General features: G+C 42.1%; 1 protein-coding gene across 4 annotated transcripts in view; it reads right to left on the bottom strand.

Moving 5' to 3' along the window:
• The window catches only part of LOC139634518 (glutamate receptor ionotropic, kainate 5-like), a 446,396-nt gene that overhangs the window by 281,037 nt on the left and 149,703 nt on the right, over window positions 1-15,656 (bottom strand). For 3 of the 4 annotated variants that reach the window (XM_071500988.1, XM_071500989.1, XM_071500990.1), the window contains one exon: window positions 11,484-14,499. In XM_071500988.1, the coding sequence (XP_071357089.1) occupies window positions 13,717-14,499 (783 nt within the window). In that variant the 3' untranslated portion in view covers window positions 11,484-13,716. Of the gene's footprint in view, window positions 1-11,483; window positions 14,500-15,656 lie in introns of those variants that run through there. The other variant, XR_011693977.1, reaches the window with a different exon arrangement.

Genomic DNA, 15,656 nt, shown 5'->3' with positions numbered 1-15,656 from the left:
TTCATTGTGGGAACTTGAAGGAGCTATTTGTATGCTATTGCTACAAAGCTAACGTTAGCATTAGCAAGACCTTCAGCCATCATTGAGTTTAGAAGACAAAAGCTTCAAGGCAGACTGGACTCTACAGTGTGGAGATATGGGCCACTGGACCGGAGCTAGCTGGTTAGCATGCTAACTTCAGCAGAATACAAAAAGTGTTAGAAATAGAGGCAAAACAAGAGCTAACACTGGTGTTTGTTTCCACCTGTGGAGACATATGTTGATGAGTAAAAGAATGAAGTTTGATGGTGAACCTCTACATTGGTAAATAAACAACTGCTAATGCTAATGTTAGCTATGCAGCAATAGCTAAACTTACAAATAGACCACACACACACATTGGTTCTTCTACAATTGTGAGGCCCCTCAAAGACATATTTAATTCCAGACCTGACATTACTCTGTGAGGCCGAAGTAAAGTTTACATGGATACGAGTATTCTGCAGAGATCTAACCCCTGTTCATCAACATACGTGTTTAAATCTTAGGTAACTCAGCAACATGAACAGTCACGGTAGGACGAGGCTCAGGCAGCAACACACCTGCAGTGAATCAACAAGTAAACATGCAATAAAAGAGACAACTTGACTTCAGGGCCGAACATAAATCATTGGGTTCACCTGACGTTGTGTCCAGATACTTTTTGCCACATCACGTCCCTGAAAGGAATTGAGTAATTTTGGAGAGATGAGAGATGAAGATGAGGAAACTTCTTTCCTGTTTTATATCCTGTGTGGTCACTGTGTCACCCGTTAATCTGATGACGACACAGTTCATGTGGAAATGTTGGTTTACGCCTGTGACCTGCACACAGTGACCTCCTTCTCCTCATCTGTCACAGCTAAAACTGTGGTGGGAAGACAACCGACACCACCTCTGAGCCTTCGTGAAGCTCAGAGAGGTGCTGTAGTCGGATCAGTGCGAAGCATCAGCTTCATGTTCCCTGTTCTGTAAAAATGAGAGCTGCAGGTGAGTGGATGGTTTTGTAGTTTCTGTAAACACAGCAGAGAAGCCAAATCAACACAAACGCGCACCAAGGCACCGACTGTTTGCACCAACACAGGGTAAATAATGGCTATTAATGCACACACAGACACAGACCCCTTGGAAATTGAAACCATACATACACACACACACACACACATACATATATATATATATATATAGTGTGTGTGTGTGTATATATATATATATACACATATATACACACACACACAGTGTATATGTGTGTGTGTGTATGTATGTATGTGTATGTACACATACATATGTATACATACATACCTTCATACATATGTATGTAGGTATGAAGGTATGTATGTTCATATGTAAATACCTTCATTCACATTTACAAACATACATACTTTCATACTTTCATCCCTACAAACATATACATACATACATATGTACATGCCTACCTACATACATACATACTTCATACTTTAATGCATACATATATAGATACATTTATACATATATATATACACACAGATATACATATTTAAGTACATACACACACACACACACACACACACACACACACACACACATATACCTACATACATACCTATCTATATGCATACCTGCATTTATACATACAGACATACATTGCATGAATATTTACATACATACATGTGGTCTCCTGTAGACGTTTGACCTCTTGACGTGAAGAGAGCACGTTACCAAACCACCAGTGTGACCTTTGGTTGAGAAGCTGTCAGACAGTCTGGTCTCCAGAGGCTCTGTGCTGCGCTGTTAATCACTATGTGGTAAATACATCCGTCGTTCTCTCAGCTCCATCTCTAATTATTTTGTTCTGGAAACACATGTACACAGAGATACAAACATCTCTAGTTGAAACGTGACCTTTGACCTGCAGAGATTATGAATCTGTCTGACAGGTGAATCCACCTGATGAACAAACTTGTGGATGGTGTGTGTCTGTTCTCTGAAAACCCGACAGCTGCAGATTTAACAGGACACAGCACCTGAATGTGTCTGCACCTGCACACACAAGCAGAGTGTGTGAAGCCCTCGTCCAAGAAGTCGATGATGTAACGTCCCTCCTGACTGGAGCAGGTATGTTTCACTATCAGACCTTCAGTTCTTTTCCATCAGGGAGACTTTCAGCTTCTTCCCGGAGGCAGCGAGGTGTGCCGTTAGGCCTCTGTCATCACAGCTGGGTGGGGTTTTTTATCCCGATAAGCTTCCTGTGGGATAAAATGAAACTCAGTGCGGGAAAAGCACCTGTTTCCGCTCATGATCTCTGCAAGATAACGATAGAAATCCAACTGCAAACAACCTCACTGCAAACGCAACTACTTATGTCAAGACTTGTGTTGCTCAAACAAACACTGCAGTTGTTAGATCATGTAAGTTAACACAGAAACACAGGACTCCCCTGGATAATGTAACATCCTTACAGTCAGTGTTGTACAAGCTCACACTCGACAGGAGCAGCTGAGAGTTCACACAGACGAAAACGACTGAGGTTCATTTCTTTTATTCAATGAGCTGCTCTGAGCTCTGACCATCTCTCTCCAGCACTAAGAAGTCTGAGCATTAGCCGCATGCTAAGTGCCACCCACAGATTATATATAAAGTTTGACGACTCTGTGGCGTTTCTCAGAGTGAGCTCCCCCGTCGTCGCCATCTTGGCAGTGGGGGGGGGGGGACCTTAAATAAACTGAGAATAAAACTGAAGGGGTAAAAAACAGAGCAGCATCTCTCCTCCATGCTTCTGAACACACACAGTTTGTCTGTGTGTGTGTCTCTGTGTGTGTGTCTGTGTGTGCGTGTGTGTTTAATCAGGTATAGCTGGATAGCAGGACTGAACACGCCCGCAACATTTAGTCAGGAATGTGTGTTACCTCTTTGAGTCAACAGTGATCCTGGGGGGGGGGGGGGGGGGGGGCTCCGTGTTCAGCTCTTGTAACTGTTCACTGAAATCAAACCTTTATCTAAAGATATTTGAACATCACTTCTCTCACTCTGCTTCTTCAGTATGTGTTTTTTTCTCGAGGCACATTGACCCAGTCCCCTGGTTGTGACCTTGGTCATATCACCGGGACCACATGAGCACTTCACACTCTGCTGTTACAAATATATGACACATGTTGGGTTTTTAAGGCTGATTCAGATATTTTTAGTGGAAATATCATAGAATTAGGTCATAATCCTATTTATGGTTTCTCCAGCAAAAACCATTAAATGTATTTACATTCTGCAATAATATCTCTATATATTCATTTTTAACTGTTGGTGTTGAAATCCACTGTTCCTGCACAAGAGGAGTTAACATTAAAGGACTTTATCTGGCCTTCAAATTCAGGGTGGCTTTTACATATACAAACATATTTATATACATATTCAAAATGTAAATTCAAAACCATCAGTAGCCACTTGGAACAGATCCTTCTGAGCAGTATGTTTCAGTGTGTTTACCCCCCCCCCGGTGGTGAAACAGTGAAGGTGGACGCATGTTTGCAGTCAGACTCATTTTACTCTGCAGGAGGAGCCAATAACAGCAGGTTACACTCTACCTGTGTGTGTATATGTGTGTGTGTGTGTGTGTGTGTGTGTGTGTGTGTGTGTGTGATTACAGGGTACAGTAATGATGGCCTTGTTGGGTGGAATGGAAGAATGATAACTCACAGCTAAAGATCATCTTTTCTGTTTTTCTCTCTCTGGAAGTTCACTGAGGAAAAAAAACACAGATATAAAATCATCTGTGTGACGTATTCAAAAACTTTAAATGATTGTTTGTCACAAAATCAGCTTTTTCCCAGAAACATACACTGTATGTATGTATGTGCATATGTTCATGTGTATGCATGTAAGTATGTATGGATATGAGTATGAATTAATCAGTGAATTATTCAGTGAAGTTATGTGTGTATGTAATGTGTTTGTATGTGTGTAGAATGAATGAATGTATGAATGTATGGATGGATGCATGTATGTGTGAATGAATCAATGAACTTATGTGTGTATGTGTTTTATTCTGTCTGTACACACACACACACACACACACACACACACACTCTCTCTCCTCTGAGCTCAGCCTTCACACATTTGAGAAGTGTTTAAATTAAACCTCTGCAGGTTTCAACAACTCAAATATGTAATAAACAAACAAAAAAAGCTCAGAAATAAAATATTCCAGGAATGTATTCAGTCTCCAGGGTGTGAGAACCCTTCCTGGCACAGTGATCTGTCCTGACATGATATTTTCTAACTGATGGGAGTGAAGGACGGGAGAATTAATCCAGGTTAATCTGTGTGTATTAATGTGTTCACCTTCACTGGAATGCCACATTTTTTGGAAACAGCAGGCTCGTCTCCAAACCCAGACCCGTCCTCTGCCGGAGTCAGGGCGTCCCCTGGAGGAGCTGATAGTGGGATCCAAAGGAGAGGAAATGCTGCTGCCAGGTCTGGTCCAATTACTGGAAATATTTGTGTGATGATTCATCTTCTGAATCAAATGTCAGTTTCTGTGTCAAAGGGGAAAAGCATTTAGGATGGATTCCATGGTTTGATTTTTGTATTGTTGCGCAGCGATCAATGTGGAATGAACAGAGCAGGGTGAGTTTAATGCAGAACGGAAATCCACGACAACAAAACACACATTTTATCCTTTAAATGTGCTTAATTCCTCCAACAAATCTTAAACACAGAACTGTGGCTACAAAAAAAAGAAGATAAATATCTCTTCTTTATGCAAACTGTGTCCGGGCAATCTCACTCCAATAGGTGTGTGTGTGTGTGTAAGCAGTGCAGAGAGATCAGTTTACTAGATATACAAGCACAGGTCTGTGTTGCATGAAGTCTGGATTGTGTCTGACTTTCTGCAGCATCTGCACGTGGCAAATAAGGTCAACCGGATTTCCCTGTGACACAAAGGGTTCACTGAGTCCTGCTGTGGATGTGCTCCGACGTCATCGACACCTCTCTGCAGGAGAAACACATTTATTCCTGTGTCACCTCCAAACATTATTGCTTGACTTAAATTGTGAGGTGTAAAATTGTCCAGTCTGGATGTGATTTACAGGGACACGCATCTGCCGGTGGGGAAGTCATGTGATCACCAAAGACAGTGGGACTCATCCTTGGAAGACCATGAACCTCTGCACAAAGTTACATCCTGCAGGTAGCTGCTGGGGATTTACGGCGGGAAAACATCCACCTCTTTTGCTTTTTATTGGCCGACTGAGTGCAGTGACCTCACAGCTCCACCCACCTTCAGCCTGAGCAGAGGTCCAATCAGAACAACTGTCTCTACATCAACCTGCTGATGTTCATCCAAAATATTCAGATTATCTGTTCTTCTGTTTCCTCCTGAAGCTCACTGGTGCCCCTTCGCTCTGACCCTGACTCGGTACCAGGAATCATGGGATACGAACTGCTCTGTGGTCGCCCCTGGACGCCTGTGAGCAGTTTCTTATCTGTTGTGTCTGCAGCTTCACTCTGTTTAAACTCCACTGAGGAGACAGAGAGGAGCCAGACACTATTTGCATCAGCCTGTTATTGACATACAAATGAAGAGTTACAGGCTGAAGGACAGGACCGACCGGATCTGACTGCACCAGAAAAAAAACTCCAGACTTCAAACATCCATCATCGGCGTGATGATGAAAATGTACCTGCATCCTCAGGTCCCTGCATGTTACTCACTGTTTTCTGTCTGAGTTTCAGGATTAATGAACCAAGTTTCCTCTAAATCCATCCATCTAAAACCTCTGAGCAAATTTAAGAGTTTAACAGCACAACAACAGGTCACATTTCCTACAGTCCACACAGGTCAGCTTTAATCGTGCCTGTGATGGATTCTCCAGGCAATTTAATTCCACCGTCCCAGCAGTGGGACAGTTTGAGCTTGGTAGAGCTTCTAGTCTTCTGGTCTGGACTGAACTCTGACTTTACACAAGCTTGTTTAATACCTGAAAAGGTATCGTGCACCACCCACACCCGTGTTATTTTCTTGTTATTAATAAAAAAAAAAACAGGAGTGATGTCATCGTGACAAATGCACCAAACCACTGTCGCACATTTTTCCACTTTGAAGACAAGAAGCCGAGTTTCACAACATCACAGTTTATCAGCAGCTGCGTGTTTACACAACACAACAGGTCAGATACACGCTATCTTAGTGTAGACTTACAGATACACACTGTAGTTAGTCATAATGCTCACCTCCCTCTGACACAACAAGTTATACAACACTCAAAGATTTTGTTTGTGGTCACAGATGTTATATCACATTGATGGAAATATTTAAAATGGATTATTTATTTGCTTTTGATAAAAAAAAACAACCTAAAAACAAAGCAAACACAGAAACTGTGGAAGAGAAGAAGACGGCCACAATCTCCCTGACAACCTGACTCCGCCCACTTCCTGCAGGTAGAGACTGTTCACGATGTCCGAACGTTAAACAGAAAAATGAGCTTTAAAGAAAAAAGCAGCAGAAGACAACAGCAAAGAGAAAACACTAATGATAATAAGACGAAAACTAAAACTGTGACACATTGTCATCAGACAGTGTGTGAATGAGTGTTTGCAGTTTCACAATCACTCCCTGTGATGATTTCACATTGTTGAGAAGTCAGACTCGCACTGGATCCATTTTTGGAAATCAACAATCCAGGAAGTATGAGCTTCATCCTTTCCTTGGTTAACAGGAGTTAATATGACTCCTGGCTGTGGAAGCTCAATCGTGCCAGAAGAAGAAAACAATGGACCACAGGTTGGTCACAGTAAAAATAAAAAGCCTCATGGTGAATCAATATTTTAAGTAAATCAAAATTATTAGATTTCATGGGTCAACATTTTGACCCCAAAAGTCAAAATTATAATATGAAAATTACAAGTCATGTCATGTTATGAGAAAGTAAAAGATATAAGATAATCAAAAGTATAAGGTGAAAAATTCGTATAATTTCAAACATAAGAAAAAGTGTCTTAAAATTCTGAGATGATAGAGTCAACATTTTGGCATATGTCGAATAATGAAATCTCAAATTACACTTAAATGATAAAGTTATAAAACAGGAGTTTGAAGTTGAGAATAATAAATGAGATAAGTTAAGACTGATTTACTGTAAATGTTGGAGAAAAAAATGAACTTACCATGATTTTTATTTCCAGCAGGCTAACTTTTTTTTTTTTTTTGACAAAACTTCCATACATGACTGTTAATTCTGGAAATCAGATCCTGACTTCAGTCTGTGGTTTGTGGTCAGTAACATCAACTAAAACTCACAGTTTCCTGTTAAAATGATTTGAACTGTTACGTTTTTATGAATTTATTTTCTCTCTATTTGTTCTTATTTAATAACTTTAAAGTTTAATGCAAAATAGGAGCTGGTTCTTCAGCCTGAAGTAAGGTTTAGGTTTGTTATGATTGGGGTTAAAGGGTAGTTTAGGGTTTTGGTTAAAATTACCTTGTTAAGGTGAGGGAACCTTGGTTGTCATGGTTACAACAACAGACCAATTTTGTGCCAAAAAAATGGCCCCTAAATAAAAAGCATCTTGATCGCTGTCATAACCTGTGAAATGAAACTCTTCAGCTTCAACAACTAAAAACTCCAAAGGAACCAACACTGAACCAAAGTTACAGAGACACAAACATGGGAAGAATGTGAGTTTTTTTGTGTTATGTGCAGAAAACATAACCACAAAACAGTCAGCTGCTGCAGTGTGACGAGGGCCCGGAAATGTTTTGCACAAACAGAGTTGGAGGTTTAAAGCTTTTAACTTGTGTTCAGCACAAACTCAGGTAAAAGTCTGATTTCTCATTTTGACACTTTAACAGCCTAAAGTTGAAAAATCATCTCCACAAATAATGTACAAATGTTCTCATGATTGTTGTAGAACAAATAATAAATCAGTATTTATACACAAATACAATTTATAAGAGCAGACACAGAATAATCCTTTTCACGTCTGTGTTCCTCATCAGCACAAACTCGACCGTCACCGTCAACAGCTGCTGCTTTTTCCCAGAAACACTGTGAGTCTATCAGAGAAGGAGCAGACGCCCACACACACACACACACACACACACACACACACACAGCACAATGAAAAAGCAGAACAACAGGTCACATACTGTAACTGTAAATGTATGTTCCTGTTAACAAAGAGCCACAAAGCAAACCAGAGGGGGGACCATGCAGGATCTGAGAGAGAGGATGGGATTCATCAGGTCCAGCAGCCCAGGGAGCACTCATGATTATCAGAAATAATACAAATACAAACAGTTGATTTAGATAACTGATAACTTTGCAGCAGACATCAGATGGAGATGTACTGTCCACTGTGTCACAGAGGAGCTCATTCATTATAACACAGTCCACTACAACAGAAACATTTTATAGGCTAGCAGTTTCCCTCTGCTTCCAGTCTTTGCTAGGTGAAAGAGATCATTCTTCTCATCTGACTCTTGGGAACAAGAGAATTTCCCAACACACTTCTCTGCTCCTGAACTTCACCGGTCATCAGTGACCTGGTGACCCGGTGACACGGTGACCCGGCTCAGACGTGCTCAGCCTTCAGTCGGATTTCTGCCGTTTCTCAGGCTCCACATTTATCACAGTCAGCTTCAGATAAATGAGCAGAGTCTGTTTGTTCAGGAAATTAATCTGTGATGCAACTGATTCTTCTGAACACTTTGCTCCTCATGAGGACGTCTCTTCATGACTTAATGTTGAGCTGCTCAGAGTGAATCATGTGATTACTGACATTAGAGGAGGAAAAACACTGAACTACAGAAATACAAATGACTAAAAATGTCTCATTTCTCTTCTTCCTGTTTTATTCTACGTTCACATTTTTAGACGTCTTTTATAAAATGAATGAAACCAGCTGAGGATCATAATCAGATGTAGCTGATCTGAATATGAAACACATTCCTTCCACTTATCTCAGTGACATGTTTGTCTCTTATTCACCGTGATGTGAGAACTGGCCTTGAGATAAATGACCACAGAGATAAGAGATAAATAAAATAATCTTCATCGGGTCAAATTAAACATGCAAACAATTGAACAGTGATACACTTCTACTGTTGTGTTACACAACTTTTAATATAAAATGACAGGTGTGGTGTTATGTGCGTATATGTGTGTGATATGTAACATACAGATGAAAAATAGTGACAGAGTGAAAGCTGAAGTAAACAGAATTCTGAAATATATTCTTGTATTATTAAATTATAATATGTTTAATAAATTATAATTTCATTATTTATTACAGTTACATAGACTTTAGATTTAGTTTTTCTGTTCATGTAATTGATTACTGAGTGTTGTGTGTGTTTTACCAGTTTCTTGTCTGTGCTGTTTTTCCTCTGGCCTGCTCTGCCCTCTGCTGGTTGTTCACTGGTGCTGCACCAGCTCCTTCAGTCTGAACACAAACCTGTGATTCCTCCTGAGTCACTGGAGACAAAGCTTCTGGTTTTGTGTTGAATGAAGCTCGAAGATGAAAAAAGTTAGTTAGTTTGGTCAAAACAACAAACACACTTAAAAAATCTAAATAAATAAAATACAATACTAAGAAACTCACAAAGGTAAGAGTAAAAAAAATAACAAAATTGGACCAAAAAACCCCAAAACAAAACAAAAAAATTGTAAAGAACTACAAACTAACATGACAACACAAAAACACCCACAAACAAAACTAAATAAATAAAGAAATTATATCGGAAAAACTACATAAGAACAAAACAAAGATAACAAAACTACCAATTCAAAGAAAATCCCAAACTTACAAAAAGAAACAAATCTTGCAACAAACCACAAAAATACACAAACAAAAACCAGAAACATTCAAAAACACAAAAAATGACAAACAACAATCCAAAAACAAGGAAAAATAAAAACAAGCTTTAATCAATGTGAATGTAAATCAACAGTGACTATGTGCTTCAAATTTTCCCTTGGAGCTCACCGTAACTGCGGTTCTACAAACCCATGGACTGGACTGGACTGGACTGGACTGCAGCTGACACCGGCCCTCGTCCACTCTCGCTGCCCTCGATCCGTCTCGTACAGACCTGCAGCTCACGTGCTGCTGAAGAGGCCGACTGGCAGCTTCAGGGTCACACTCAGTGCTCGTTAACCATTAGCCTGTTAGCCTGTGGATATTACTCCTGATACCTGCTCCCTACAGACTCTGGAGAGACTCAGTGCTGCAGTTAGGTTACACAACTTTTAGCTGCTGTTAGTGTTAATAATTGTTTTGCATTTTGATTTAAATACTTTTATTGTCTCCAGGTCATTTTTTATTTCCACTTCTGTCTTGATACAAGATGAGTTTTGTTTATTTAGGATATGAAGGATGTGGTTTTACTTGCAACTGATCCATCACCTCATGTTAGTGTGTCCTGCACTCTGTGGTTGAGGGGTGGACACAGTATTCACCGAGTGGGGAAAGGCCAGAATAAAATAGCAGAGCTCACCTCACACCTGAACACACCTGAGACCTGCAACACAAGCTTTCGTAGTGTTTTCAGCTCAGATAAATAAACACGTCACCAACAGTGTTTTTGGTACATTGACTGTTTTTTTTTTTTTTTTTATTCCAAACGTGTGTCTATATATTGAACATCAGAGGGCCGGTCCCCTCCTACAGTCACCCCACACGTCAATATCAATAATAATGATAACAACAGAATCATCAGAATAATATTCATCTGTTGTCTCCGTCCTACTAATCAGCTGAGCACTGCTGGTACAAATCTGAGAGGAGGAGCAGAAAAAACATAAACAGCTGACAATATGATCAAACGCACAACAGGATTCACTCTACACACACACACACGCATGCGCGCACACACGCACTGAAATCACCCATTTAAAGTCACATTTTACATCAACATTCCTGTGCGTTTTTATAACAAGTTGTTCACCTCGGCTGCTGCTGGATCAGTTTCTAAACAGATTCTACGCAAGAGGATGAAGAAGAAAATAACCAAACAAACAAACTACAGGCACTGCGCTTCAACAAAATAAGTGTGTCATTGAAAAAAATGTGTAGGAGTTGATTAATATTTGGCTCCTTTGTGTTTGTACATTGCAACCAGGCGACTGTAAAGCAATGACACAAGGAAATGACAATCAATATCAGCACTTATGTTGTGTAATCGGTCGATATGATTTGTGGATTGTGTGTATGGATCCGGGAGATTATCAGCTCTTCAAAGTGGTGAATGATTCATCGTTACATCAACTCAAAGACTCGAGGTTCCCATGAAAATGAAAAAAAATTAAAATAAAGAAAACAAGCAGTAACCAGGTTGGACACAGGAAGGAAATTACAATCACAAATTTTGTTTCGTTTTTTTCAGTTTGGCCTCGAAAGTTTATGTAAATATGTGTGTGTGTGTGGTGTGTGTGTGTGTGTGTGTGTGTCTGTATGTGTGTGTGTGTGTGTGTGTGTGTGTGGTGTGTGTGTGTGTGTGTGTGTGTTTGTGTGTGTGTGTGTTTGTGTGTGTCTGTATGTGTGTGTGTGTGTGTGTGTGTGTGTGTTTGTGTGTGTGTGTGTGTTTGTGTGTGTGTGTATGTGTGTGTGTTTGTGTGTGTGTGTGTGTGTGTGTTTGTGTGTGTCTGTGTGTGTGTGTGTCTGTGTGTGTGTGTGTAGTCTGGGCTCCACTGTTTGGAAAAGCTTTGATCACAACAGCTTCAATACTCACCTAAAATATACAAAACTATACTAAAGGTAGCTCTTCTTTTGGGGACTGTATGAAAATTACTGGATAGAGGCTGAACTTCTACGTTTCATTATTAAAAAAAAAAAAAGCCAGGGATTCGTACATCATATGACCTAAGGAACCAATCTGTGTCGGCCACTGCCAGTTACAAGCTAACAACATAAACTAATAAAAGATGCTAACTATTCTAACGGTTCTGATCCGTCTGCTGGTCTCTGATTCTGGTCTCACCAGACTCCTCATCTGAGTCTGGGTCTGACTGAGGCTCCAACATGAGGCTGAGTCTCTCTGATGTTTCCTCCTGCGTTAGCATGTCTGACGTGTAATTAAGAAGATGTCTGATCATTTATTTATCCATAGACGGGCTCTGGGTATATTATATTTTTATTTTCCAGCTCACCAATGATGATTCAGGCGTCTCCTGACACGCCCCTTTCTGCAGACCGGAACCGCCCCCTTTTGCTCCCATAGACTTGTCATGAAGTATCTTGCTCCGCCATGTAAAACCTTTGTAGGAAGTGTCTGTGGCAGCTTGACAAAAAGTAAGGATGCTTCAAAGGGTCAAAATAGTAGCAGCCAAAGATTCTAGAACGTAGCGCTCTTAATGCTAACATCCCTAGAAAACATGTTAAACAAGATATGAATCACCGCAAAGGATTTTTACAGAGTTTAAAACTTCAGCCTCCAGTTTGCACAGTAGAAGAGGAAAACAAATCAGAATATGATTTGATACAATAAAGGGAAGGTTAGATACGATAATAAAGATAAAAACAAATCTGCTCCCCTGCTCTGCTAAAACATGCAAAGACCCGCCTGCCTTTAGCCAAAATGATAATAATAATAATAATAATTTTCATACAGTCCCTCACAGTCAATGTAGGTAACAGTTTTCTAATCTGAACTTCTGGCGCTGTATTTTCAGATGTAACCCGGCTTCAGCCAGATTTGGCCTGAGTTTGGGATAACTCCAGTTAGCAACAGCCGACCGAACCGGAACTGGACCAGAACTTTAGCTGCTTTGTTTGTGTAATTCAACACGGGTCTGACATGACTTTGGAAATCAGATTTAGCTGACATGTTCTGGCTACATGGGATTCTCATGACATTTACTTTGAAAAACCAATCAGCAGATGCTTCCTCGCTCTTTGGCGGCAGTGTACCGTTCGCTTTGTTCAAACCTGACAAGAGTCGCACAGCAGGAAATGCACTTATTTTCTGAGAGGGAAATGTTTAGGAGGATATCAGTCTCATGTCAGGATGTGGTTAGCCTAGCTTAGCATTAAAACAGGAAACGGGGAAACATCTGGCCTGTCTCTGTCCAAAGGTCAAACATCGTCCCTCATGTGGTGAATCTGAGGCTACATGTGAAATCAGAATTACCTCAGCTCAGCTTCGTACACTTGAGGTGAGTCTGTACAAACAGCAACAGTTTAAGAGCTACGTCCAAATGATGAAAACTGTACAGCTGTTCTGGTGCTGCGTGTGTGCGTGTGTGTGTGTGTGTGTGCGTGTGTGTCCCTCTGTACAAACACCTGGTTCAGTATTCAAACAGTAAAACTTCACTCTCTGTGTCTCTGAATCCTCCTCGCTCGGCACCGAGCGTGATGATTGCCTGAGGCCAGAGGTGGAGGACTGAGTGTGGGCGCAGCAACCGGGAGCCAAGGGTGGCGTCCTTTTGATGGCCACTTCCTGTTTGTCCATCGTGTGATCAGGAGACTGCGAACACCTCAGCTGGTTTAATCTAAAATGTAACATATTTCTTCCTGCTGAGAGGTCGGAGTGGTTGAGTCCGTCCACCCCTGTGGGACAGTTTCTGGTACGACCCACTTTGTTTTAGTGAAAGACCCTGTAAACGGGTCAGAATGGTTCCTCCCCTCCACCCCCACTCATTGGCCGGTTTGGACTGAACCAGCTGTGTCGCTGGGGCCAAAATGTAAAGTTCACTGACCCCTCTGATAGCGTCCCTCAGCTCAGTCGTGCCCCCCGAGTAAGTCTGTCGGTGGGTGTGTTGGCGTCTTGGCAGGAGGCAGCGGCCGGGGCGGTGGAGCAGGTTTGGTTTGACCCCACTGAGGGCTTGCCGTGCCCCCACCCCCGTCACTGTCAGCTCTATCTGTTGGCATTGGGGGAGGCGGGGGCGGCAGGCGGGGCAGCGACATGGAGCCGTGGTGGTAGTGAATGTGGTGAGGGTTGTGGCGGCGGTGGTGGTGGTGGTGACCCGGCGTCATCACTGAGGGAGGGATCCGGGAGCAGGAGGAGGCGGAGGAGGATGAGGAGGGTGGAGGAGGCGGGGGAGGTGTGAGCGTGGCCGGCCGCAGACTCTGGATCCGCCGGCACTCCTGGCAGATCCGAACGTGGCTGCAGCTCTGCAGGAAGCTGCGTGGCGGGGCGGGTGGAGCCACCAGGGCTGACGCCGGAGGTAGGGGAGGGGTCGTGCTGGTGGTGGCGTTGGCGCCTAGCGGGTCCTCCAGGAGCCTTTGTGGCCCCGGGCCCAAATCGGGGCCTCCTGCCATACCTCCCCCCAGCCCTGCCAGCCCGCCCGTCAGCGGGCCGGCGCCGCTGTACAGTTTGCCGTTGCTGAGACGCATCTCACGGACCAGACGGATGGGGCGAGGGGCGGCCAGAGCAAGGCGGGACGGGTGGCGCAGGACTCCACCCCCAGCGCTGCTCAGAGGCCGGCGGCGACGAGAGCGGGAACTCTTCTTACAAGAGACGGCGTTACGAAACTCCGTCAGCATCTCCTGACAGACGGAAACCTGAGGGAGAGAGAGAGACAGAGAGAGAGAGACTTACATCTACATCAAGCCTCATGACATCATCAGTATTATTAATACAACTATTAACAACATATTTTATTTCTTATTTTTTTCTTCTTTTTTCTTTTGTCCTTGTTTTGGAAAAAACTACCTGGATAAAAAAATGTGTGTGTGTGTGTGTGTGTGTGTGTGTGTGTGTGTGTTCATGTGTTCATATGAGGGGAGAGAGAGAGTGAAGGTATGAGCGAGCAGGACGTCAACACATTATGTTCTGGGTGTTTTTATCTGAGCCAGTGTTAATGCTCTGCAGCTTCCCTCAAACCAATGTTATCTGTAAATATGGTTTTGTCTGTGTGTGTGTGTGTGTGTGTGTGTGTGTGTGTGTGTGTGTGTTTGCCCTATAATCTGTACAATAGAAAACAGCCGTGGCAGAAAGTCAAATAAATGACAGATAAAAAAAAGAGCAAATGAAAGTCAGAAAACTGACTCTGCAGAGGACGAATGAAGGAACAACAGACTGACAGCTGGAATACAGAGAGAGAGAGAGAGAGAGAGAGAGAGAGAGACAGAGAGAGAGAGAGAGAGACAGAGAGAGCAAGAGAGAGAGCGAGAGAGAGAGAGCGAGAGAGAGAACGAGACAGAGAGAGAGAGAGAGAACGAGAGTGAGAGAGACAGAGAGAGAGAGAGACAGAGAGAGCAAGAGAGAGAGCGAGAGACAGAGAGAGAGAACGAGAGAGTGAGAGAGACAGAGAGAGAGCAAGAGAGAGAGAGCGAGAGAGAGAGAGAGAGAGGCATCTCTGTCTTCTTCCTGTTTGAGAATTCAAATTCTGATTCAGGTTCATATCGAGCTTCTTTGTCAAGCCACACTAATCAATATTTAATGAGAATTTGGGTTTTGTTGCTCAGAAGAACAGGAACTCTTACTGCACCTTAAACATATATCAATCGTATCATTGTTCATACAGGAAGACGTGTTTTCTGTAGTTATGATATTCAGGAGTTATGATATTATGATATTCACACATGCTTTAATCGAGGCAAATAAAATAATAAAATACAATAAAAATAAAATTTGCCACCGAGAGTGAAACTTGATGAACTGTATCATGATTTTAAATCTCACAACACAATGCAAAACAATGCAACAAATAAAAAAA

This window comes from Trachinotus anak, unplaced genomic scaffold (assembly GCF_046630095.1).
Source record: "Trachinotus anak isolate AG129_WGS33_773 ecotype Australia unplaced genomic scaffold, CSIRO_AGI_Tana_v1 ptg000016l, whole genome shotgun sequence".
Lineage (NCBI taxonomy): Eukaryota > Metazoa > Chordata > Actinopteri > Carangiformes > Carangidae > Trachinotus > Trachinotus anak.
Note: the sequence above shows the minus strand (reverse complement) of the source record. Positions and strands in the feature narration are given on the sequence as shown.